Source organism: Neopsephotus bourkii, unplaced genomic scaffold (genome assembly GCF_033783945.1).
Source record: "Neopsephotus bourkii isolate Nb327-2 ecotype Australia unplaced genomic scaffold, CSIRO-AGI_Nbou_v1 NB_933, whole genome shotgun sequence".
In the NCBI taxonomy this organism is placed as follows: domain Eukaryota; kingdom Metazoa; phylum Chordata; class Aves; order Psittaciformes; family Psittacidae; genus Neopsephotus; species Neopsephotus bourkii.
This window is the reverse complement of record NW_026901427.1, coordinates 223,279-249,792: the sequence shown is the minus strand read 5'-3', so window position 1 is coordinate 249,792 and position 26,514 is coordinate 223,279. Positions and strand designations below refer to the sequence as shown.

Below are 26,514 nucleotides of genomic sequence, written 5' to 3'. Positions count from 1 at the left end.
GCAAATGAATGTCTTTCCCTCCTTTTACCTATTCAGCTCTATCAAAGTATACCCGATCAAATGGTAGGACTGAAAGAGATAGAATAGAACTTCTTCAGGATGCAGAACCTTTGGATTTTAATGCAGACTCAATTAATGATGACCCTCTTGAATCGGACTCTGGAAGGTGAGGAATCTTCTGTCTTTATTTACAGTGTATTCTGACTTATGACACCTGTATCAGATGTTTTCCTAGTAGTTTTTGTAAACAAAAATTAGCACTTTACCTATCTCTTTTCCTTTCTTCCTTCTCCCCCATGATACAGTAATTGTTTCAAAACCAGTTGAAACCTGAAGCTTTTTCATTTTTTTTTACAAATATCTCAGTAGAATTTGAGTTAAATATAATTTTATATGTTGGCATAATCTGAAAAAAACTGCATATATGCATATACTGCATATAAAAACAGAAACCTGGCAAATGACCTGCATGATATAGGTTTTCTGTAATTTCCTAAAAGACTTTAGAAAGTTCATTTGATTTCCATGTATAAAAACCATCACAATATCATAGAATCATAGAATAGTTACGGTTGGAAAGGACCTTAAGATCTTCAAGTTCAAATCCCCCTGCCATGGTCAGGGACACCTCGCTCTAAACCGTATCACCCAAGGCCTCAAGGGCTGCAAGAAAGAAAACTGAATATTACAAGACCAGTAATTTCAGTAACACACTGGGGATCAGATCTTGGAATGACTGGCCTAAAAAATTAAATCTGAAATTACTGAACAGAAAGTTCCCAGCTGAACAGTGTAGCTCTGTCTGTAATAGAGAATTCTGTGATCGGTGGTGGTGGCCGCAACAGCAAATTTCCTTAGTCACACCATAGAGTATTTTTAATGACTGCTAAGCTCTGCTCATATTTAAGAAACAAATAATACATTTTATGGGTGCTTTTTTATCCAGGTAGTTATGATGTAGAATCATTTAATGGTAAATAATTTTAAATTCCTATATAAAAGTTATAGTTTACATTATGTTTTAGCTAAAACTAGCATGCCCAGTTCAATTAAAATAATCATGAATGGTTGCAGCTGACTCATATTTATAATGTCAAAAAATAAATGCCAAAATCATGCTATTGAATGACAATGCCAGTTTTTCAGATCATGTCAGCAATGTTAGTTTACATCAACAACTAACTTGTCTAGTCCAGTGTTACCACATTTCAAAAGCTGGTTCTTTTTAAGGACAAAATTCAGAGAAGATCTAGCCTAACATTTTTGTCAGTTGTTGATTTCTGTACGGTGTGAAACGGGTAATAGTCTACAAAAACAGGAATATACATATATAATTCTTTCGGAGCAAATACTTTTCAGGTACAGTATCTGAAGTCTTCTGGCATCTATACAGATTTTGCAGAGTGGAACATTCTGAACTTCTTTTTTCTTAAGAAAATCTGGAGCCACAGAGCTTAGTTGAGTTCTTTTTTAGTAACCTGCATTGATTTCATAGAAGTAATGAATCAAGAATAATTGTGTATGACATTTCATTTCACTTAAAAATAGCTCATTATAGTAACATTGATTTTTTTTTTTATTATTTTTTTTTTCAAACTGGAACTCCTGTGGTAGTTACAAGTGTTCTAGGACAGTAAGAGCATTAGGAACACTAGGTTCTGGCATGAAGTTTATTCAGGTTTTGGGAAGTACTGCAGAGAGGAATTACATTGTGCTTTCACTGAGACTTGTGTGTGCTTTTAAAATAGATTTGACCAACAGTTTGTGAGGCTTTTTTCCCACTAAGAGTGGAGCTATTTGTTCTCATTATCTTTGAAACTCTGTTTCTCATAGGAATACCCACTGAGATATACCGTTAATCATCCAAACTACTTTTGGATGCTGTTGTTTGGTTTGGGGTTTTTGTTTGGTGATTGGGGGGGGGGGGGGAGTGTGTTTCTGGGGGGGTTGTAGGTTTTGTTGGGTTTTAGTTTTTTTGTTTTGTTTGGTTTGGGGGTTTGTTGGTTTGATTTGGTTTATTTTTTTAGGAAAAAGTTCTATTCAACAAAAACATTCAACTTCTTTTCTTTGTATGAGTAAACAAAGTTCTTTCAAGACTCCCAGTGTTCATATCACTGCTTTTTTTGGTCACATGAGATCTAATTTAATGACTGCCTATGAAATCCTCATGGAAACAGTAATTCAGTAGAGCTTTAGGTCATGTAATTCATTGAGAGTGAAGGAGTCAGAGTTCAGTGAGAGTTACATGATTTCTTGGGTCTTTATTTTTCTATTTCACTTGATACATTTTTCATATTTAAAATCGATTCTGCAGGTACCAGCCTGGTGGAAGATACCTGTCGATGTCTCGGAGCAAAATATTTGATGATGTCTAAACTCCTCAAAGCTAAAGAAAATTCAGTGGAAATCTATTCCCTGCTCATCGCTTGGAAAATACTGTATTTATGATATATCACTGAACCAGAGAAGATTTCTTTAAAATATGAATATGAAGGAACAACTATTTTGGAAATGCACCTGTATATGACAAGAATATGCTGCTTCTATTGTAGATATTGTTGTCCATCAGTGTGGGCATTTGTGTCATGACCAAAAGGAGAAAAATATTAATTGAGTGTAAACTTCATAAATATATCTGGGGCTTAATTTGCTTTAACATTTTAAGTTTTAGGAAAATGATTTTTTGGAAGGAATCTTTTTGTATCTCAATAGATGCTGTGAGAGCATTTTAATGCATCCAAACTGCAGTTTTGTCAATTACTATAATAAACACTTCCTATATTTTTTCTGTTATAACTTAATGCCTAGTCCAAAATCTACTGAATGAAATTAAGGCTTCTTTTGGTTTCAGTGGTCTTTGAATAGTAGAATCATAGAATCAACTAGGTTGGAAAAGACCTTTTAAGATCATCAAGTCCAACCATTACCCAGGACCAAGACTGCCACTATACTGTGTCACTGAGGGCCTCATCTGCGTGGTTTTTGAACACTTCAGCTTTCCTGGGCAGCCTGTTCCAATGGCTGATTACCCACACTGTGAAGAATTTTTTCCTAATATCATAGAATCATAGAATAGTTAGGGTTGGAAAGGACCTTAAGATCATCAAGTTCCAACCCCCCCTGCCATGGGCAGGGACACCTCTCACTAAACCATATCACCCAAGGCCTCGTCCAACCTGGCCTTGAACACTGCCAGGGATGGAGCATTCACAAACTCCCTGGGGAACCTATTCCAGTGCCTCACCACCCTAACAGGAAAGAGTTTCCTCCTTATATCCACTCTAAACTTCCCCTGTTTAAGTTTGAACCCATTACCCCTTGTCCTATCACTACAGTCCCTAATGAAGAGTCCCTCCCCAGCATCCCTATAGGCCCCCTTCAGATACTGGAAGGCTGCTATGAGGTCTCCACGCAGCCTGCTCTTCTCCAGGCTGAACAGCCCCAACTTTTTCAGCCTATCTTCATGTGGGAGGTGCTCCAGTCCCCTGATCATCCTCGTGGCCCTCCTCTGGACTTGTTCCAACAGTTCCATGTGCTTTTTATATTGAGGAGACCATTTCCTCTTGTCCTACCACTTGTTACTTGGGAGAAGAGACTGACCCCCACCTCACTACAACCTCCTTTCAGGTAGCTGTAGAGAGGCATAAGATCCCCCCTGAGCCTTCTCCAGATTAAACCCCTGCAGTTCCCTCAGTTGTTTCTCATCAAGCTTGTGCTCCTAACCCTTCACCAGCCCCATTGCCCTTCTCTAGACCCGCTCCAGCACCTCAATGTCTCTCTTGTAGTGAGGAGCCCAGAACAACACACTTGAGGTACAGACTCCTTAGTGCTGAGTTCAGGGATATGATCACTGCCCTGGTCCTGCTGGCCACACTATTGCTGATACAGACCAGGATGATGTTGGCCTTCTTGGCTGCTTGGGCACAAACTGGCTCATGTTCAGCCGGCCATCAGTCAGCACCCCCAGGTCATGTATCAGACCATGTTTAAGCGGAAAGATTGAATGGCAGGCTGTCTTCACAAAGTCATAAACTATATGTTCCATTATTTAATGGGTGGCTGCAAAGAAGATGGAGATTCCCTTTCTACATGGAGTCACATGGAAAAGATGAAGGCTAGTGGGCACAGGTTACTCTTCGGGAGAAAAAAATTTCACAGAACAGTCATTACAGTAACCTCCCCAGGGAAGTGGTGGATTCCCTGGCATGGGACACCTTTAAGATTTAGCCAGACAGGATGCTGGGACCTTGTCTAGACTTTTGCCAGGAAAGGTGGGACCAGACGATCCTTGCAGTCCCTTCCAACCTGGTATTTTCTGATTCTCTGAAATTTGGTGACATAATTTTTGAAGCAAGCTGTATTTGTCAAGGAAGGCTGTATTTTTTCTTTTCCAACATTATATGCAGATAAATAATTTTAGCATGTGTAAATATTTGAAATCAACTGACCATAGTTTCACTGTCATATGAGCTATGTGCAATAGGAGGAATACATTGTCAAAGATATAAATCTGATTCAAGATTTTTGCAGTTGTAATGGTTGAAAATCTTGGCACAATAGCATTTTTGTAACTGTAAAAGAAATATAATGTGAAAATTGATTTAAATGCTGAAACTTTATAATTTGCACACAACTTGGGCACGGCTTCAAATTGTAGCGTATTCCTTTAAAAGAAGGGAAATACGTAGCATGACCAGATAATGGTAAACACTTTTAATGTCCCAAATACCCTGGTTGCATTACGTATCTGTTTTTAAGGTGCCTGTATTTTGCAGTAACTTGTTGCAAAAAGAACAATGCTTATTCATTTGAATGCCATTCAAAAATGCCAATTACTAACAGTGTAAAAAAACTTCACATGAATTTCATTGGTGTAGATATATTTTTAAAGTGTAGCTAGTTGAAAGAATTCTCAACTGTAATCATAAGGTAAAAGATGTGGTCAAATTCATTATATCTTTGGAAATTTGCTTTATTTAAAATGTTGCATTATTGCAGTTTGTCTTTACCACTTGGGGATTTTCTTACATTCTTATTGCAAAGTTATGTTGAAAACTGAAAGAGAACATGTTTTTATTGTAAGTTCTTTATCATGCTTAAAAAACAGACATCCCTTAAAATAGTTAGGAATGAGTTCTTGTGAAAAGAAATTTTTTATGAATGAGGTGTTCTACTGATTTTTAAAAGTAGTCTTTGTTTCTGAAGTAATTGTTAATGGGGATCTAACTACCTCTTGTGATTTAGTAGATCATGTGTTCTAACAGTAGTGGTATGTGTAATATATTGTTCTGCCTGTTTTAAAACACTTAATTGTTATTATGAAGGAGAAAAAAAATATTTGTATAGAAATACTTATATTAATAAATTAGCAGACATGAAGTAATTGTCAATTCCTTTTTTAGGTGAATACACTGAAGGACAGTCATGTCCACATGTATTCAAGGGCATACAATTTCCAAATTACCTGTAAGAGGACACTTTCTTAGTTTTGGTATTTTTCATACTGTAAAAGCTTGATTAAAACCTTATGGTGGTATCAGGGACTTGTAGTTAAGAAAATGAGACTTTTTATTCAGATTGTTCTTCAGCAATTTTGTGTTAGCAGCTATATAATTTAATTTAGATCTATTCTGAATTCAGCCTTATATGAAGGGGATTGTATATATTCATGGACTTTCATCCACATGAATGTTCTTAGACTTGATATTTCTATTTTTAAAACTTGTGTCTCATTTAATTGCCAAAATGTTTATTTGTAAAAAAAAAAAAAAAATCTTTGGATGAAATAAGATTCAGGTTCTTGGTTTAACTTTTTAAAATGTCACTACAAAGGGATCTAATTCAGTGCTAATTGAAAAATTATGGAAGGAATGTTTGTTATTCTGAGTTCTTGTGAAGTATCCTTACCTAGCCCCTGCTGACTTCAGAGAATTGGATCAGGCTTTCTTGGGCTTGGTTTGTTTGGGTCTCAGAAATCAGTGGAATGGCTACAAACAGAATTTTCAGTGGAAACTTGATATGGGCTTTATACATGAAAGCTAACTAGTCTTTGGTGTAAGCCCTCTGTGCAGTTTTCATTGGGATACAGTAATTTAGGGAGTTGACTGTGCAAGTTAATGGCAGTGGGATTTCAGTTGCTAACAGAAAGCCTGAGTTTATTGAGGTGGGAATCCAGTGACCTTTTTTTGATGTTGCAGTGGAGTAATGGAGTTACCAACGGCTGCTTTGAGCTCTGAAAGTCTCTCAAGAGTTCTCTGGATTGTGCTTACAGATTTCTGATATATATAATGTGCTCCCTGGATATACTGGGTGTTTAAGTAGGGAGTTAATAGTTGCTGACCAACAGTTACTCTTGTCCTAATTATATGCAATTTTTAGGCAAATTAATCTGAAGTGTGTTTAGAAAATTAGGAAGACTTCCAACAAAGAAATAGAGAGTACAACTATAAAAGAACACTGTGGAAATAAGGGATATTCCTAAACATCATTTGCTGTGTGCTTGGGCTACTTTTAAACTAGCTTGGTTACTGGTAGTACAAATAATGCAGAACTTGGGGGCGATGTGCAACTTGATGGGGCTCTGAGCAACCTGATCTTGTTGAAAATGTCCCTGCCTATGGTTGGAACTAGATAATCTTTAAAGGTCCCTTCTAACCCAAACCCTTCTATGATTCTGTGATGATTCCCAGCCAGACTGTGGCAACTCTTGACAAATTCTTTGCTACTATAGCTCTAATCCTAACAGCACCACAACTAAAATAATTTAAAACTAGCTTTCGTATGTTTAAGCAGTCAATATATTGTAGGCTAATAGTGCTCTTGCATTGTATTTGATGTTCCAGATTAGGTGATTTAAAATATAACTGCCTTGCAAACTGTACTTTAGGGAACTAAACATATTGGCATATATGTCAGTATATAGCTGTATTTATTTGCAGCTAAGGAATGTCACATCCTCTATTTATTATTTCTCTTTTTTAATTAGTGAGCAGTTAGCGTGTACTTACATTTCATCACAATTCATTTGTGAGCACCAAAACCAACACAAAACACCAAAAAGCCCACCGAAGTTAAGTGCAAGTGTTTGAATATTTTCATGTCAAAGATTTAAACCAGTGAAAAGAATCCATGTGAGTTGTAATGAACTTTGAAAAGTAAGAATGAAAACAGTAGATACTTCAATACTGGGTCAGTGTTGGATTTCGCAAAAAGTATAGATAGCAAAAATCTCTAGTCAAATTTACTGCTCCTACTGGATTTGTAGTTCTTTCAGGCATTTAAAGCTACAAATATCTGTACTGGGAAATGAGTCCTGTGCACTCTTCTTAAGAAAGGTGCATCCCTTAGCTGTGAAGTGAGTCTTTTTGTGAGGGAAAGTGAAGGATATGCAAATTCTAGTCTGTGCTAATAGTGACACTTTGGGAAAAAAAAAAAAAAGTTTTATTATTTAGGTATGATAGCATGTTAAGAAACAACAAACTTTATACTGCTGTAACTTACACTACTGGAAAAAGCATGGTATATAATCTGCCTTTGCAATCAAACACTTGTAAGATAGTCATTAACAGTATTAATGAAGTGGCAGAAATCTGCTATCTTTTCAGTATTTATTCTTGCTATCTTAAAACATAACCATGACAATAATTTGTATATATGAAGTATTTAAAAAGTGATTACTCTGATTTTCTGTAATTATAATGGTTTATATTTTATTAAATTCATCTTCAAATACTTTAAATGTTGCAGGAAAAATACAGTATTTTCTTCAAATTTTCATTATTGCTGTAATTACGTGCAATCTGGGGGGCATTTACAATACAAATAGAGATAACTATGACAGAAAACTTATTATGGGACTTCTTAAAGAAATCAGACCTATAATTACAGACAAATATGTACATCTTAATTATTAACAAAAATACTACTTAGGGTATATATTGTCTCCAGCAATTTTTCTTTAAAGTTCAGAAAATTATTAAATTTTCTTTCAGAGCAATTTATTTGTGAATCTTGTAAACTTTCTGAAACTTTTACATTCCTCTTCCCTAATAGGCTCTGCAGGAGTATGTACTGCTTTATGGCAGTTCTGTAATACTAGCTGTGCCTCAAATTAAGTAGTCTAATCTGAAGCTGAGACACTCCTACACCATTTGATTACATTTACAGAAACTCAGCATTGCTAGCAAAAAAGCACCTTGAACTAGATCCCTTTCTAATACATTAAATGCTGTCATTGACTATATTGATTATATTTGGCATCTTCCATTTCAGTGATATGGTAAGCCCAATCAGGTTTATTCTTTGTTCTATTAAAATGCACTGGAATGTCTTCCTCAGCTTGCTTTGGTGTGAGTATGTGTGTTTTAGTTGTAATTGACAGGCAACAATAATACGGAACTTCAGTTATTTCTTAAGGATAATGTTATATTTGACATATTCCTGTGAATTGTAAGTTTCAGAGTGACAGCTTAGTTACCACTGTAGAAACTTAAGTATTTTTAATAGAAATAGCTTATATTTCTGAAGGGGTGTCTGGAAGATAAGGGAGTTCCTCTGTAAATATAGGTTTAGTGGTAGAAGATACTCATTCTCCAGTGTGTGTGTTAATATAGGCTGTAGGAGTGCAGCTTATGGATAGACTATCTTCATTTGCCTTATGATACACGTATGTATGCATAACACCTTGTTTTGAAATTCAAATTATAATTTTTTTCTCTGTAGTCTTCTAAATTATGGTTGTACTGGATACATTTTTGCAATGTGTGTTAAAATATATAGTCAAAGGATTGGCATGAAATAAATAATTTCTGCAATACATTTTCCCTGGTGTATGTTAGATATTCATACTTCTCTGAAGTGTTTTTAATAGCGATCTTAAAGAGAAACTTGACCCATTTCTTTTTTCGAGGTAGTAGTTAAGTTTTCTTTAGAAGATAATCCAGCCTTGGTTTAGTTGTCTTTTTGCATTTTCTTTACAGCAGGTTAAAAAGGGAAATAGAGAGGAACCTTGCATACCTGGACATGTCATTGTTGGAGTCTGGGGAAGAGAATTGGACCTACTTTTCAGGCTGGTATCTTTACTGATAGCTTGCCCCAGCTTCAGAAGCTCAAAGAGCTTCTGCAAATGCAGGGATACAGTGAACTGCAGCAAAGGCTAGCTGGAGATGTAAGCTTCCCGCAGTGCCTGGAGGAAGCATGTGAGGACTTTGCTCCTGAGGCTGATTGGGCACTTGGTATTTTCATGAAGCCTAAGGTGGGATGGAAGTAAGGGTTCCTACACCTCTCCCTCTTTTCCATACACAGTCAAAACAGGTCATAATTCCTTCTAGATGTTATTGGCCACTGGTGGTCACAGAGATGAGATTTTTCACTGCAGCTGTGAGGAGACAGGCACAGTGAAGGTGGAGTTAACTCACTTCTTTCACTGCTTGCATATTTAGCAGTTTTGTCTAACCTGCCTTAGTAAAAAAACCAAAAAAAAACAAAAAACCAAAAACCAACCAACCAAACCTTAAGGAAGAAGAGGGAAATTTTTTTTAATTGAAATATTTCTCTTTTCAGCTACAGTGACAGGGTATGTTTTTAGGGTTTGAGGTTTTTTTTTTCCTTTTCATAAAGTGGATTTTTTATTGAGTGGTAAAGAAGTATCTTCTGGTATCGTAAATCAAAAAACAATTCATATTTTAACACCTCATAATAAATACTTATAACTACTACCAGGCGTTTCCTGCATTTCATTATTTATTCTCTCCTATGGTTGATCTACAGCTGCTCTTTTAAGTGAGTTGCAGGGTAGCATTTTGCACACTCAGTACTAGTCTGTGCCACCACTGCAGTAGGAATATCTTCGCACAGCTAGTAAAGTCCCCTTCTGGGACTGTCATCTCTCTCTGTTCTGCTGGAATACTGGGTGTTTTTTCTGCATCTTTTTCTTAGGCATTTCTAATATACATGAGTTCAGAATAATTACTAAATGAATGATGCATGCAGATGCTAAAGATCAGTAGCAGAATGTTCAGTGGACCATACTGAGCCATTGGTCATAATCCAGTGGATGGCATTTTCTCTGTTGATGGGGGAACAGATAGGAGTAGCAGAATGTGTATGAAGGGACAGAGGGCCCTGAAGAGAAGGGCTTGGAGGTGTTGGTTGATGGGAAGCTTAACATGACCTGGCAGTGTGCGCTCGCAGCCCAGAAAGACAACTGTACCTGGGCTGCATCAAAAGTACCGTGACCAGCAGGTCGAGGGTGGCGATTCTGCCCCTTTGCTCTGATGAGATCTCACCTGCAGTACTGGAGTCCCCAGCATACAAAGGACATGGAGCTGTTGGAGTGAGGATATTGGAGAGTTGGAACATGAAGACGATCAGAGGGCTGGAGCACCGTTCCTATAAGGACAGGCTGAGAGAGCTGGGCTTGTTCATCCTGGAGAAAAGAAGGCTCTGGGGAGACCTTATAGCAGCCTTCCAGTACCTAAACAGGGGCTACAAGAAAGATTAGACATTTTACTAAGGCCTGCAGCAACAGAACAGGGAAGTGGTTTTAAACTAAAAGAGGATAGATTTAGACTATATATGAAGAAAGCAGTTTTTACAGTGAAGGAGCTGAAACACTGGAGCAGGTTCCCCAGAGAGGTGGTAGATGCCTCATCTTTGGAAGTGTTCGAAACCAGGTTGGGCAAGGCTCTGATCAACCAAGTCTATTGGAAGATGTCCCTGGCCATGGTGGGGGGTTGGAATTGCATAACCATTAACGGTCCCTTCCAAACCAAAACATTCTGTAGATCTATGATTCTATGAATGATCATCTGTGCACGTTTTTATTTTTACTCCGGCGATGGTTTGGATATTGAAGTGAATCACTCTCAGTGTAGTTAACTGGTATTGAGGTGAATCACTCTCAGTGTAGCTAGCCAGCCACACTCCTCCAGACTTACTGTGGTAAGTAGCTACTATATGGCTATATAGTTCAGAGGATGGTAGTTGTCCCTTATTAAATACTGACTTTTCATTACTCATTGTCAGATTTTTATTTGCTCAGAGAGCAGTATACATTCTGTTTAATTGTCATGTTGCTAATGAATCTACCTTGCCTGCTCAGTAAATTTTAAGTCTTCTAAAATAGCATTTGACAGACTGTGAATTACCAGAGTTGTGAATTAATCTTGCTCTGCCCTTCTGCTTCACCTCTGCCTGCACAGTGGCATGGTGTTCCTGTCAGTATATTGCTTGTTCATCCTAGTCTCTGCTCTGTACACTGTGATAAGGATCTTAATGCTTTCTCTTCATAAGCATCCAGTCTTTTGCATCATCTTGTTGTGTGTTAAGTCATTGCACACCATTGCCTTCAGGATTTTTTTTGGTTTTGCGAGCTCTTTCAGGAAGCCAAGGCCAAAGTCAGGGCCCAACCTGGACAGAAGACACTATTTTTTCTTCCCTCCTTGGGGAATATGATCTGAGCTGAGATTAAGCTTATAGATAAGGTCAGGTATTGGAGTAGTTTAGGAATGTGGGTTATGCACAAAGACAAGAAAAGGTCTCGGGTTCCTTCCACAGAAACAGCTTATCTGGTTAAAGGTATGTGCTTTGAGTCGCTCAGTCAACATCAAAGCAAAGGTGCAGCTGTGGCAGTGCCTAGGTGTGCTCTGTGGAAATCTGCTACATCTCTGAAGTCCAAGTGAACACTTAGGGCTAAACAATCCACTGTCAAACAAAATAATTTCCAAAGCTTAGGAAAGGTCATGTATTCTAAGTAAACTTTACAAAGGCCGGATGCTTCTGGGAATTTTGTTTGTTCTCTGTTCCTCTTGTTCCCCAGAGACTGTCTCCTGCCACAAGTACTAGTACTCCTGTAAAAACATCATGCTTTTTGGAAGGTGCTGCTGGTTTTAAATCTCTGGGAATCAAGAAGAAAATACAAAAGCAGTATACTACTGTGATACGTTTCAGTGAGCCAGCAACATCTTTAAAGCCCAGGTTTCACAAATCCCTAGCAAGTCTATCAGAAGATGCTGGCACTTGTGGCCAGCGTGACAGTGTATCGCCTCCCTTAAGTGGTGGCTTGCGTGTGTCACACAGCGTGTGGAAAGGAATGAGCAAAGTGAACCCAGGGCAGAGAGATGGTGTGGGACAGAGGAAGTGGGTTGAGAGGCAAGGCGTGGGAGAGTGTTTGAGTGGTGGTGACAGGGAAGGTGTGGGCTCTGCCTGCTTCTGGGGTTCATGGCTTGACTTCGCGAACGAAGATTTGGGAAGGGCATTTACCCACGCTTACTACAGGCGCGCTGATGGCTAAGAAGGCCAATGTGGGATAGGCAAATCCGGCTACAAAAAGCACAGCAGAAGGTCTCCTTGGGTGGAACAGGTGGGACACGATTCTTCCTGCGTTGTCTTTTCTCCTCGAGACTAGTTCTTCGTGAACTCTCAAAGGAGTCAGCGGCATTATGTATGGTGTGCCTCCAGGTCTCCCGATTGGAGGCCAAGGTGGACCACTGATGGTAGTCAATATGGCCAAGGCTAAGGCATTGTTTCAGGGAGTCCTTGTATCTCTTCTTTGGGGCACCTCTCTTGCGGCTACCGGTGGCAAGTTCACCGTAAAACACGATCTTGGGGAGGCGGTGATCCTTCATTCTAGAGACGTGCCCTGCCCAGCGCAGCTGCAGTTTCAGCAATGTGGCCTCGATGCTGGTGACCCCTGCCTGTTCGAGGACAGTGACATTAGACACATAGTCAGTCCATCGGATGTTTAGAATTGTACGGAGGCAGCGCTGATGAAAGCGTTCCAGGAGTCGCAGGTGATGACGGTAGATGACCCATGATTCAGACCCATATAAAAGAGTAGACAATACAATGGCTCTGTAGACACTGATCTTTGTACTTTTCTTCAGGTGTTTATTGCACCAGACTCTTTTATGGAGTTTTCCAAAGGCTGTATATGCCTTTGCTATTCTGTTGTCTATCTCTTTGTCGATCGTGGCATCCGAGGAAATGATGCTTCCCAGATAGCTGAACTGCTGAACTGTCTTAAGCTCTGACTCGCCGATGGTAATATGGGGATGGCGATAATCTTCTTGGGGTGCAGGTTGGTAGAGAACTACTGTCTTCTTCAAGCTGACTTCCAGCCCAAAAACCTCAGCCGCCTCCGCAAAGCAAGATGTTAAACGCTGCAGAGCTGCTTCTGTGTGGGCGACAAGGGCAGCATCATCAGCAAAGAGCAGTTCGCGGACAAGATGGTTTAGGGTCTTAGTGTGGGCCTTCAGTCGCCTTAGATTGAATAGGCTACCATCGGTACGATATCGAATATAAATGCCGTCTTGTTCGTCGAGGTCTGCTGTAGCCCTTTGGAGCATCATGCTGAAGAAGATTGTGAATAAGGTCGGTGCGAGAACGCAACCTTGTTTCACACCATTGGTTATTGGGAAAGGCTCAGAGAGTGCATCACCATACCTGACTTGGCCTTGCTGATCCTCATGTAACAGAATAATCATTTTCAGGAACCTGGGGGGACAACCTAATCGTTCTAAGATCAGCCACAAGCCTTTCCTGCTCACAGTGTCAAAGGCTTTGGTGAGGTCAACGAAAGTTACGTATAACCCCTTATTCTGTTCTCTACACTTTTCTTGCAATTGTCTGAGAACAAATACCATGTCTGTGGTACTTCTATTAGCCCTGAAACCACACTGACTTTCAGGTAGAAGTTCTTCTGCGATGGCAGGTACTAGTCCGTTCAATAGTATTCTTGCAAGAATTTTACCAGCAATGGAGAGCAGAGTTATACCACGGTAGTTTGAGCAGTCTGACTTGGCACCTTTTTTCTTATACAGAGTGACGATGATTGCGTCACGAAAGTCTGACGGTATTTTGCCTTGTTCCCAACAGCACACAACTAGCTCATGAAATTTAGCGTGGAGTGCTTGGCCTCCATGCTTCCATATTTCAGGTGGGACTCCGTCAACCCCAGCTGCCTTGCCAGTTTTCACCTGCTGTATGGCCTTAAGAGTCTCTCCCATGGTAGGGGCTAAATCCAATTCGTTTTTCACCGGATGTTGTGGAATGTGCTGGATTCCTTCACCTTGGACTACACGATTAGCACTAAAGAGGGTTTGAAAATGTTCAGACCAACGATTCAGGATGGAGATTTTATCTGTAAGAAGCGTTTGGCCATCTGCACCAAGTAAGGGGCTTTGAACCTGGAATGTGGGTCCATACACTGCCTTCAGAGCCTCATAGAATCCTCTGTGGTCACCCAAATCTGCACATAGTTGAGTCTTTTCTGCTAGGTTGACCCACCACTTGTTCTGGATGTCTCTAAGTTTCTGTTGGAGTTTGCTACATGCAAGACGAAAGGCTGCTTTTCTTACATGGCAGAGTGGCTGAGCGAGGTGTGCTTGATGAGCAGATCTCTTTTTTGTCAGCAATTCCTGGATCTCCTGGTTGCTATCGTCAAACCAGTCTTTGTTTTTCTTTGAGGAGAACCCAATGGATTCTACGGAGGACTGCAGGATGCTGTTTTTGATATGTTGCCAAAGCGATTCAGGAGAAGAACCTATAAGTTGGTCTTCAAGCCTAGTTTGAAGGTTAGCCTGAAAGCTGTCCCTCACTGCAGCTATTTGAAGATTATCAACATTGAGCCTCCTCCTTGGAATGCCGCCCCTCTTAGGTTTGGGCTTGAAGTGGAAATTAAGTTTACAACGCACAAGGCGGTGGTCTGTTTGGCATTCTGCACTAGGCATCACTCTGGTCTGGCAGACATCACGAATATTTCTCTGGCGCACTAAAACATAGTCAATAAGGTGCCAATGTTTAGATCGTGGATGCATCCAGGTTGTCTTCCAGCTGTCTTTCTGCTGGAAGATAGTGTTGGTGATGGTAAGCTGTTGCTCTGCACAGAACTCTAGTAAGAGACGACCGTTATCATTGCAGTTGCCAACACCGTGCTTGCCTAGTACTCCTTTCCAGGCTTCAAAGTTCTTACCTACTTGGGCGTTGAAGTCACCAAGGATTATGATCTTGTCTTCTATAGGAACTTTCTGAGTGAGGTGACGCAGGTCGGAGTAGAATTTTTCTTTTTCTGCAGGGTCAGCTTGCAGAGTTGGAGCATATATGCTGAAAAGAACAACGTGTTGCTTATTGTGCAGTGGAAGACATAAGGAGATAATACGGTCGGAATGACCTATTGGCAGATTTTCAAGTTTGGAGGCTATGGAGTTTTTAATCATGAAGTCGACTCCAGAAAGATGACTTTCAGTTTTGGGTTTGCCTGACCAGTAGAGTGTATAGCCAGCACCATGTTCTTTGAGGCTACCTTCCTCATGAAGGCGAACTTCACTGAGTGCAGCGATATCGATGTTAAGACGTGACAATTCATGGGCAATTAGCGCAGAACGGCGCTCAGGACGCCCACTGTTCACTGTATCAAGCATGGTTCTGATGTTCCAACATGCGAGTGTCAATCTGGACACACCTTTGGAGGCAGGTGTATGCCTTTGACTCTTTGTTTTTAATTGACCGCAATAGAAGATGCCTGTTGGCCGCGGCTAGCCAACCAGGTGGAGGGGGAGATGAGCTTTGGTTAGGCCACCTTTTCTAGGCCTCTCTCCATATGGAGCAAGCAGTGCTGTCCTTGAAAAAGGCTGCTTGGTCATTCAGGATGCTGCCGAACAAGACTGTCATCTCCTGGGTCAGACTTGAACGACCAATGTCCTGAACCGCCTGCATGCAGGGTTGGGTCTGCGACTTCCAGTGCACCTTATCACCTGCCGTTTCGTCCCTCACCTGTCGCTGCAGGGCTTTGCAAGTGTGGGTAAACCCTTCGGGCCTGCGCAGTGGATTTATTTTAGGTGAGGCACAGCGTGCGCAGAACTGGCCTCACCCTTTACACCTGAGGTTTATCTGCCAGGGCCTAGCGAGCTTGGACGGTGACAGCAAAGTCCTCAGGTCGTAGGTTTAATTAGAGTATCCTTCTCTTAGATGGATGGCCTTACAGGGCTACACGAGCTCCATCTGCCCGGGTTTGAAGTTGGAGTTGTCCTTCTCCTAGGATGGTTGCCTGAAGGCTAGTGAGCCCATCCTGCCCATGGACACACTTTGTCTGACCCTTCATTTGAGAGCTGACTGGCATGGGAGACCCTACCGGAAGCATAAGCCACCATCAGCATAACTCCCAACTTCACAAGGGCACGCAAGCTCTTTCCCCACGACAAGGGGGTGTCCGTGAAAGAGACACGGGGGTTCTGGGGTTAAGTTTACATCTATTGCTAATCACAGCCTCACCTCAGATTTTCTATAGGAAATCTGATAGCAGCATGCTGACGCCTGGCCCCTTAAGTCTAAGAATGTCTAACATTGACTGCAGAGCAGCAATAAAAGCCTGTGTTTGGCTTAGTACTGTGCAAACACCCTGTAGCTTTTGCTTCTCATTTCATGTATCTAACCCAAGCACAACTCATGGCTTGAAATAAAGAGTACCCTGAAGAGGAAAAAGGAGGGAGTGAGTTGGGGGAGAGATTGAGAGCACGGGTAAGTGTGGTACAATTCAAAGCCCCAAAATAACCTACTTATCTTGTGTTATCTCTCAGAGATGGGTCAGTGGTGTGTTGGGAAGACACAGGTGGAGTCAGGTTTTCTGGACTAAAGCTCAAAACACCTTTACAAATCACCAGAAACTTGTCCTCTCTCTGATAAACATTGCAGAGACTGTAGCTGCAGGCTTGAATGCTGATGGGATGTAAAGTGATAGCCAAGCTGGTGCAGAACAACAGGACTGGGGTGCAGCTGTGTAGGAGGAGCCTGTCCCAAGTACTCACAGAGGCAGGAGCCCCCTGCTAAAGTGGGCAACAGAATGAACTTCAGTGCATGTCCTCCTCTTGTTGGTTCTGAGTGATTTGGAACAAATTTATGGCTATAAATAAATAAAACCTTATAAACACTTTCAGAAATCAGATGGATTTGTTTCTTATTAAGCAGACAGCTCTTGAAATGCTGCAGCAACATAACCAAATTTCAGTCGCCATTTACTAGGAACAATAATTACTCTCAGGAATTAAAAGCTGATTCTACTCTTGCTGAAATTGAGACCGCTGTTACAAGGAGTTACCAGACCATGACTTGCATAGTTACTTCTCTGGGAACTGTCACAGAGATTGTCTGAATGCGCTAGTATATTTGAATAAAGAACAAATATGAAATAAGTCTTTAGGTTAGCTATTTATTCTAGCTATTGGAGTCCATAGCTAGTTCATCCTCCTGCGAGATCAAAGTTGTGATGTTCACAGTGTGGTAATCTCAGCTCATCAACCACAGGGCAAGGTGACAATTCCATTTATTCTGGGGTAGATAGGTCAGATCAGAATTCCCCCAGAAGAGCAAGTTCAGCAAGAAGGTTGAGAGTAGCTGATCCAACTGAGCTTTTGATTTTTCACTATGAAGTCTTTTAGCGCTTGCAGAGAACAACAAAACATGATGGTCTGTGGTGAAACGATTCTTTGGTTCTAACAGTGCCAGTGTTGGAGTCAAGCAGTTGTGTCCTTGGGTGCTTACACTCTTGAGTATTTTGGATCTGAGCTGTGACACCAGAAGAACCAGGTGTCAGGAACCTGTGCCACAACACATTGTCTCTTTCCAGGAAACTCCTCTGCAGGGAAAAGTCCCTGGGCTAGAGAGTTGGCAAATGTAAATGCTTTGTAAACAGACTTTGCAGAGGAAACCTTGTACCACCAATGAGTTCCTTCAGTGCATTCCCTGATTTCTGAGGTAAACATTAAGGGCTGTTGCCTTACCCACACCACTCACAAAGGATTTCTGACACTGGTGACCAGGGATGTCCTAACCAAATATCCAAAATCTGTAGAAAAAACGTCACGCCACCTAAATAAGAGATGTATTGTCTTTTTTGCTTTCTTTTGTTTCCACATGCCTCAGTTTGCATAACAGCCTTACACTGCAGTGTTGGTGGTAAATAGACAACTACACTGTCATGCCTAGAAATGCTTTGTACTTTATTCAAAGCACAAGATCCACCAGGGAAATCTCTGGACTTGAAAGTGCAGGCCTCAATTCTATAAATGTGTTTATCTACAGCCTGCTTTATCTTGTACCATTAGCTTTGCCTAGCAATAACGTGGTAAAGAAAGAATTGTATGTGCATGGGGAAGGGAGAGGAAACTTCCATTGAATCGCTTTTGCAGCGTTACTTCATTATTTAAAGCCTAGTATTTAAGAAGCCACTGCCTGGGACTGTGGGGAATGCTGATGTGCTTTGCAGATAATCCAAGCTGCTTAAGGAACTGTGCACATAAATTAACCAAGACTGTCTACCTGCACTCCGCAAACCAGTCAGTGTTGCTGGCAAAACCTTTTTTATGTTCATCAGTGCAGTCCTGGCCACCACAGTGGTGGTAGGTGTTCATACCTTGGTAGTTGTTGTACTACTCCTATTTAACCCACATGATCTTTCCAGTGACATTTTTAACATAGAATCATAGAATAGTTAGGGTTGGAAAGGACCTTAATATCATCAAGTTCCAACCCCCCTGCCATGGGCAGGGACACCTCGCTCTAAACCGTATCACCCAAGGCCTCGTCCAACCCGGCCTTGAACACTGCCAGGGATGGAGCATTCACAACTTCCCTGGGCAACCTATTCCAGTGCCTCACCACGCTAACAGGAGAGAGTTTCCTCCTTATATCCAGTCTAAACTTCCCCTGTTTAAGTTTTAACCCATTACCCCTTGTCCCACCACTACAGTCCCTAATGAACAGTCCATCCCCACCATCCCTATATGCCTCCTTCAGATACTGGAAGGCTGCTATGAGGTCTCCACGCAGCCTTCTCTTCTCCAGCCTGAACAGCCCCAACTTTCTCAGCCTGTCCTCATATGGGAGGTGCTCCAGTCCCCTGATCATTCTCGTGGTCCTCCTCTGGACTTGTTCCAACAGTCCCATGTCCTTTTTATGTTGAGGACACCAGAACTGCACACAATACTCCAAGTGAGATCTCACGAGAGCAGAATAAAGGGGCAAGATCACCTCCTTCAACCTGCTGGTCACACTCCTTTTGATGCAGCCCAGAATACGGTTGGCTTTCTGGGCTGCGAGTGCACACTGAAGCCAGCTCATGTTCATTTTCTCATCGACCAACACCCCCAAGTCCTTCTCTGCAGGGCTGCTCTGAAACTCTTCTCTGCCCAGCCTGTAGCTGTGTCTGGGATTGCTCCAACCCAGGTGTAGGACCTTGCACTCGGCATGGTTAAACTTCATGAGGTTGGCATCAGCCCACCTCACAAGCGTGTCAAGGTCCCTCTGGATGGCATTCCTTCCCTCCAGTGTATCAACCGAACCACACAGCTTGGTGTCATCGGCAAACTCGCTGAGGGCGCACTCAATCCCACTGTCCATGTCAGCGACGAAGATGTTAAACAAGACCGGTCCCAACACCCATCCCTGAGGGACACCACTCATTACTGGTCTCCAGCTGGACACTGAGCCATTGACCGCAACTCTTTGTGTGCGGCCATCCAGCCATACTGCCTTTTGCTCAACCTTCTCTTAAAAAATGAGGAATAAGTTGCTTTTTCACAGCTCTGGGGCAAAAGGAAGGAAAGAGTTCAAAATTTATTCCAATGTGGATACCAGCTGTGACACTAACAGTCACAGAACAGGTAGATGTCAGCCACCAAGTATCTCAGAAAGATGCCCTGGCCAGGGATCTCTGTGTCTTCATCCTCCACATTTACCCACAGACACCAATTTGTGCCATGTAATGATAAATTCTCTAGCATAAGCTTGGAGCCCCAGATTTTCCAGATGTACAGGGCTCTCCATTTTTATTTGGCTAGAGGAGGTCTGGTACCCTACAGGCAACCATGCACTGGGGTGACAATGCAGTGAGGAGCGTTTGCTTGACCTTTGGGTGAAAACATTGCTGAAAGTGGCCAAAGCAGTCTGAGGACTCTGCTCCCACCTTCCTCCTTGATGCAGTATGCCATGCTGGTGATGATAGAACAGGGCTGTCCAAGTCAGGCAGAGCAGGCAGGGGAAGATGCCAGGTGATGTCAGAGGAAGAGCTGGCCTAGCATGGTGGAGGTGCCACTCAGCAGAGCCTCTTCATGGACAAAGAAGCTACAGTAAGTAACACATCAGGGATTGTGGTGTAACACTGCAGCCCCTGTCCTTGGCAGAGGGAACTGGCATGAACTAAACACACCATTACTAGGGCTTACCTAATATTTACAATAGTAGTACAATTAGGATTCACATTATTTTGTAATATTTGTAATAAATGTTGTGTTAAGTTTCATTGACACTATGTGAGCTGTTTTTTTGTTTGGTTGGTTTTGCTTTGTTTTGGTTTGGTTTTTTTTTTGCTTGACATCATCAAAACAGACATCTTCAGTGACATCCAGGTCAGACAGCTTGTATTAAAGATCATGGTTCATACAAAAACTTGTGAGGATTCATCCGTCAGAAGATAGTGACTTCCTCCTATAGAAAACAAACATGCCAGGTTATGCAATTTCTGGGTAGGTAATGCAAACAAACTCTTGTTAGCACTGTCTGGCCTCAAAAGCAGGAACAGTGTATCAGAAACACAGCAGTAGTTGCAATCTGGACGCTTGTTTGTGTGACTGAACTACATTTTTCAGTAGCATAAATCCATTTGAAACAGTAAGACCAACTTGGCTTTAAAAAGGAAGCTTTCAGGAAGAAGTGATTCACAAACACTTAAATTCTGACTTGTGCCAGTATCCTAGACTTGATGCTGTGAAAATTACAGCTCCCTGGTTGCTGCTAGTGGTATGTACTATGCATGGTCCCTGTCAGAGTCAATGTCCGTAAGAGAGATAGAGTGAAACACAAGGGGAGGAACATTAGCTGGTGTAAATGGTCATGGCCCAGGTGAATAACTTCAGGGGGAATCATGGATATAGAGCACTTCATCTTTATTGCCTCAGGCGTAACTGCACAATAGGTGCCACACTTCTAAAATTGGCAGTAACTGCTAGGGAGTGGAACTACAACCTGACTAGTGGAGAAGGTCTCAGAACAAAGCAGGTTTGTAATACACTAACTTGGCCAGTGGAGCTGGAAAAGTTTTGGGGATCTTGCTACCACTTCTGCAGCATTTGCTGTACCTACTTCTCTGCATTTCCCTCCCTGTCCTCCCTCGCACATGGCTGAAGAACTGTGTCACCATGCAATGCTTCTTGGTCCCTTCCCACACAAGCCTCACAGATGTCTGCTGCAGTGCGCAAGCCTGGGAGCTAAGGTCTGCTCCTCCAGGCAACTCTCCCACCTAAACTGCAGATAGACAAGAGCACCTGGGTCATGGAAGAAAAGCTTGTGTGAGTGTAGGGGGAGTTAACAGAGGTTTTTCTGTTTCCCAGAAGTTGTTAAAAGAGAGATCAGGCAGAAGGAGAACAAAAAAGAAGAAAAGAACATGTCACGCCTGGGGCATATTTCCTCACAAGCTGGACAGGAGGATCTTTGCTTCAAGATCTGAATAGCTAATGCCGAATTGCTGGGCATAAGCAGCAAATGCTGTCACCGCTATTTACATTCAGTCTTCATTATATGCTCAACAGGGATCAAGGGTCAAGTGGGTGATGCACACAGACATCACTACCCTAGAGCCAGCAGGGAGAGAGGCATCACCTGCCTGACTTCCCAGCTAAGGAAAAAAACACCATCCCATTTTAAGGGAAATACTTGGAAACGGCAAAGCTATCTGAGTACTGTGACAGATCTCAAATCTGTGATGTGAAAATAACCACATACAACATAACAGTCAAACTTCCTGTTAATACAGTTTGCATCTGGCAGTATGTGTGGCATACCTCAGAAAGAGCAGCAGGGATCTTACAGAGTGCCTTTGGGCCCCTTGCTAGGAGCTGAGTTTGAAGAGGTTATCTTTCCTCCCTTCTGCTACGCTCAAGGTCTTGTTTATGTGCAAAAAGGAAACACCTTACATTCAAGTAAAGCCAAGAATTTTTATTTAAGTATGAAGAGTCTAGCTAATCCAAATCTAGTTGTTGCAGGAAAAAGAAAAAAAAAAAAAAAGAAGGAATAGTAATGCAATTAAAATGCTTCAATAAGGGGAAAAGTGTCAGTAATAATATGAATAATGGAATTAAAATTATAACACACTTCTAGTTTTTATCCATTTTCTTGGGATTATGCTCTCCCTTCTGTTGTTCCTTTGGGTCTTAAAAGTCAGCATCTTCAGCCTGCTGGACGATTTAACATTATAAATCTTCAGCTTCTGGTGTCCTTTGTTGGGGATATTATCACCCTGATGTCCTAGTACCTACTTATATTCACACCTTTTTTTTACTGCTCTGCAGCTCCATGTAACAGCTGAATTTAGTGTATGTTGGGTATTTCATGTATGCTAAAAGCTATTTCTTTGTCCTCTTTGCTACTCTTAAACCCAGGTTTGTCCAGCTCCTGGTCTGCATTTCTCTAACTGAATATTGATGAGTAGCTGTGGGTTTTCCAATGCCAAGCCAGCTTTTATAATTTCATGCCTGTACTGCTCTATACATCATGCTGTGCCTCCAGTTCTCAAGGCCTCCTGCAATTGTACCAGTCTGGTCTCTCTCAACCCTGTATTGTCATAAACATCTCATTATGCATAAAATTACTGCCTATTACTGCCAGCTGTATAAAACTGCATTGCACAAAGATAAAATTAAAACAAACTGCTGTAGGCAGCTGGTCAGTTAGGGGAATAGCTGTCGAAGGAAAGAATAAAACCAAGTTACAGGCAGATCAAAAAAGGTTCAGACAAACCAAGCCCAGCAAGCCCTCTTCCTGAAGCTCTGCAAGCTCACTGCAGAGCTGGTTGCCTGCTAACAGCAGTGCCAACGCCATGTTACTTGGATACACTGCTGCACATCCCAGCATTTCTTACCTGTCTTTCAGGGAATAAGGCATGCTATCACAATTTATGATGTATAGCCAGAGCAAGACCATACATCTGTAACTAAGTGTTCACTGGTGGAACAGATCATGCAGATTTTGGAAGTTTTAGAGATCAGTAGCTTCGAGAGGAGCAGCAAAGCAACAGCTCTTGGTTTTGTTTGGTTTTATTCCCCTGTATCATCCTGCACTGAATTAAGGTTTTGGTGCACACATATTTTAGGACCTTTCCCACCACTATGATAGCACTGAAGTCAAAAGATTTGAATCATTTGTGTCAAAGGCAAGAGAAAATCCTGCCTGTAAGATAATCCTCTCAGCACTGTGGTATTTTTCATCTTGGTGTCCTGTAATACACAGGGGGTAGTAAGCAGATAGAACTTTTTTACAGACACTACTTCATGTGAATTCTTTTGAAAAAGGACTTTCAAGTACTATCTTTTTGGCTCAAGTCTTTAATGTCATTGTAACAAAAAGAGACAGATCAGTACAGAAAGACATTCTGAATTCCATGTCCAAACCTGCTGTGCTGGAGAAAGAAAACCTGTAAGATTGAGATCATGATTTCAGTTACTGAAAGGAATTATCTCTGTTTCATTCCATGTGAAAAAGCATGAAAAATCCCCAGAATTTTAAAACTGGTGTAGGTGGTTGGTTTTAATTTTGCATATCTAAATGCAGGGGGGAAAGAGAAACATCTTTGTCCTTCATTGTTTCAGAGATGGCTGGCTGGCAATCTGCAGTAAGATCCATGAAGAGCCAAAGCACTCTGGGCTTATCAGACATTATGATTTACCTGAAACTGTGTTGCAGAAAGCTTTTCCATCAGAAATTTTAAATGTGTTTTGTCTTAATTTGCAGTAAAATTAATCACCTGTGTCAGAGCAATCCCAGGTTGGGCAGAGAACAGGTTCAGAGCAGCCCTGTGAAGAAGCACTTGCGGGTGTTGCTGGATGACAAAATGAACATGAGCCAGCTGCAGTGTGTGCTTGCAGCCCAGAAAGCCAACCATATCCTGGGCTGCATCAAAAGGAGCGTGACCAGCAGGTCAAAGGAGGTGATCCTGCCCCTCTATTCTGCTCTTGTGAGACCTCACTTAGAGTATCATGTGCAGTTCTGGTGTCCTCAACATAAAAAAGACATGGAACTGTTGGAACAAGTCCAGAGGAAGCCACAAGGATGATCAGGGGACTGGAGCACCTCCCATATGAAGACAGGCTGAGAAAGTTGGTGCTGTTCAGCCTGGACAAGAGAAGGCTGCATGGAGACCTCATAGCAGCCTTCCAGTATCTGAAGGGGGGATATAGGGATGCTGGGGAGGGACTCTTCATCGGAGACAGTAGTGACAAGACACGGGGTAACGGGTTAAAACTTAAACAGGGGAACTTTAGATTGGATATAAGAAGGAAGTTCTTTACTGTAAGGGTGGTGAGGCACTGGAATAGGTTGCCCAAGGAAGTTGTGAATGCTCCATCCCTGGCAGTGTTCAAGGCCAGGTTCGACAAGAGCCTTGGGTGACATGGTTTAGTGTGAGGTGTCCCTGCCCATGGCAGGGGAGTTGAAACTAGATGATCTTGAGGTCCCTCCCAACCCTAACTATTCTATGATTCTAAAAAGGAAACACACGACTGGCCTTGAAAGGAAAAGTCCATGATACTTTTCTCCTCACTTGCCAGTGACTTCCTTGCACCCATCACCTTCATGAGGAAGAGTCATAAGGACGTGATTTTTGCTGATATCAAATTAACTCCAAGCTCTAAGGGCTTGCATCATCTGAGCCTTTTATTTATGTCTCACTCATATCTGCAAAACACCTGTTTTGCTGTCAAACTGCAGAGAAAGTGGGGTTTGGCAGTTTCTCCCACTTAGCATTTGTGAAGCCACAGAAGGTCACAAGCTCTAGCTGGAGTCTCCTGTCTCAGTGCTCTGCTTCCTCCAGTATTGGAAAGCATGTCCAGACTGGGTGCTGGAGGATGATACTGGAAAAAAAAAATCCAAAAGCTGAGCTCTAGGAAACCAGGAGATAATGGACAAGGAACCTGTCTTCATCTTTATCCATATGCATGCTCTGTTAGAGCTGTGGGCTCAGATCAGAACTCCAGGCTGTGATGGCAGATGCCCCATATCTCTCTGCTGAGTGTTATGAATGTCTGTGAGAGCCTCGCTCCCTTGACAGCTTAAGGAGAAATGCACATCAAACTCCCCGGGGCTTACCTTGTGGATGCCAAAGGTACCTACACGTTTCCACTGTTTAGCAATGGAATACATGAACTTTGTTTAAGAGAGTCACTTTCCCAGTCACTTAAAATTTAAGGGCTTATGAAGGTAGACTACCCGCTACACAGATTTAATTGCACCAAGGCTAAAAAGCATCATCATCAGAAAGCTGTGGCTGATGGCCTAGCCTGGAATTACGATCCTGGAAGTCTGACTCCTACACCAGGCATACAGAGAGAAACTAGTAAAGGAGAGTTGTGGTTTAAGCCCAGCCAGCAACTCAGAACCATGCAGCCACTCGCTCACTCCATCCCTTCTTTCTTCCCCCACTCCTGGAGGGATGGGGAGGAGAATTGAAAGAATGTTAACTCCCATAGCTTGAGATAAGAACAGTCCAGTAACTAAGGTGTAACACAAACCACTGCTGCTACCACCAATAATAAGAGAAATCACAAGAGAAGAGAATACAACTGCTCACCACCCGTCGACCAACACCCAGCCCAAACTGAGCAGTGATCTAACCCTTCTGGGTAACTACCCCCAGTTTTTATACCGGGCATGACTTGCTGTGGTATGGAATACCCCTTTGGCTAGTCTGGGTCAGGTGTCCTCTCTCTGTTTCCTCCTGGCTTCCCGTGCCCCTCCTCACTGTCAGAGCATTAGACTGAGAAAGTCCTTACTTAGCAACAACTAAAAACATCGGTGTTACCAACGTTGTTTCCAGGCTGAAAGTCAAAAACACAGCACTGCACCAGCTACCAAGGAGGAGAAAAATGACTGCTACTGCTGAACCCAGGATAAGGAGGAATGTGTTCAGACTCTTAATTCCTTCTGTTCTACTTGTGCATTTGTGTCTGTGCTCTGCAGGAACTCGACTTGTTTGCCAGCAGTGCTGCTATCAGATGCAAAGGGTTAGGGCCACCCCATGCCTCTTTTTCTCTTCAGGCTTTGGTCATGAGTCCCAGCAAATCCCCTTAAAGCCCTGCTCACAATGTTGGCAAACCCACTTGCAGAGACAGTCTTGCTGGACTTTGCCAACCACATCCCCTCTTGACCTGCAGTCATCAGCCAGCAAAGAAGATGCCCCAGAATCTGAACAGCTGCTTGCAGCACCAGATATGACCTGCAGAATATGACATCTCAGTGCTTGTTATTGTGAGATGTGAGATGCATTAATGGGTTCAAAGAGGGGCTAGCAAAACTCAGGGAGAATAACTATACGTGCAACTTCCAGCTCAGGAAGCTGGGAAATGGCTGCTTGCTGGAGGGCAGAGCAGGAAGAACTGTACAGACAAACCCAGTGGGGGCTCCTGGCCGCTGTGGCTATTAAAAGACTGGACCAGCAGGCATTTGAGATGACCTAAACAGGGTTTTTTTTACTTC

General features: G+C 42.1%; 1 protein-coding gene across 2 annotated transcripts in view; it reads left to right on the top strand.

Annotated features, from left to right (window-relative positions):
- The window catches only part of LMBRD2 (LMBR1 domain containing 2), a 42,087-nt gene extending 32,762 nt beyond the window's left edge, over positions 1-9,325 (top strand). The window contains exons 17-18 of one of the 2 annotated variants that reach the window (XM_061357942.1): positions 37-166; positions 8,982-9,325. In XM_061357942.1, coding sequence (XP_061213926.1) covers positions 37-166; positions 8,982-9,084 — 233 coding nt within the window. In that variant the 3' untranslated portion in view covers positions 9,085-9,325. Of the gene's footprint in view, positions 1-36; positions 167-2,314; positions 2,504-8,981 lie in introns of those variants that run through there. The other variant, XM_061357943.1, reaches the window with a different exon arrangement.
- The last annotated feature ends 17,189 nt before the right edge of the window (positions 9,326-26,514 follow it).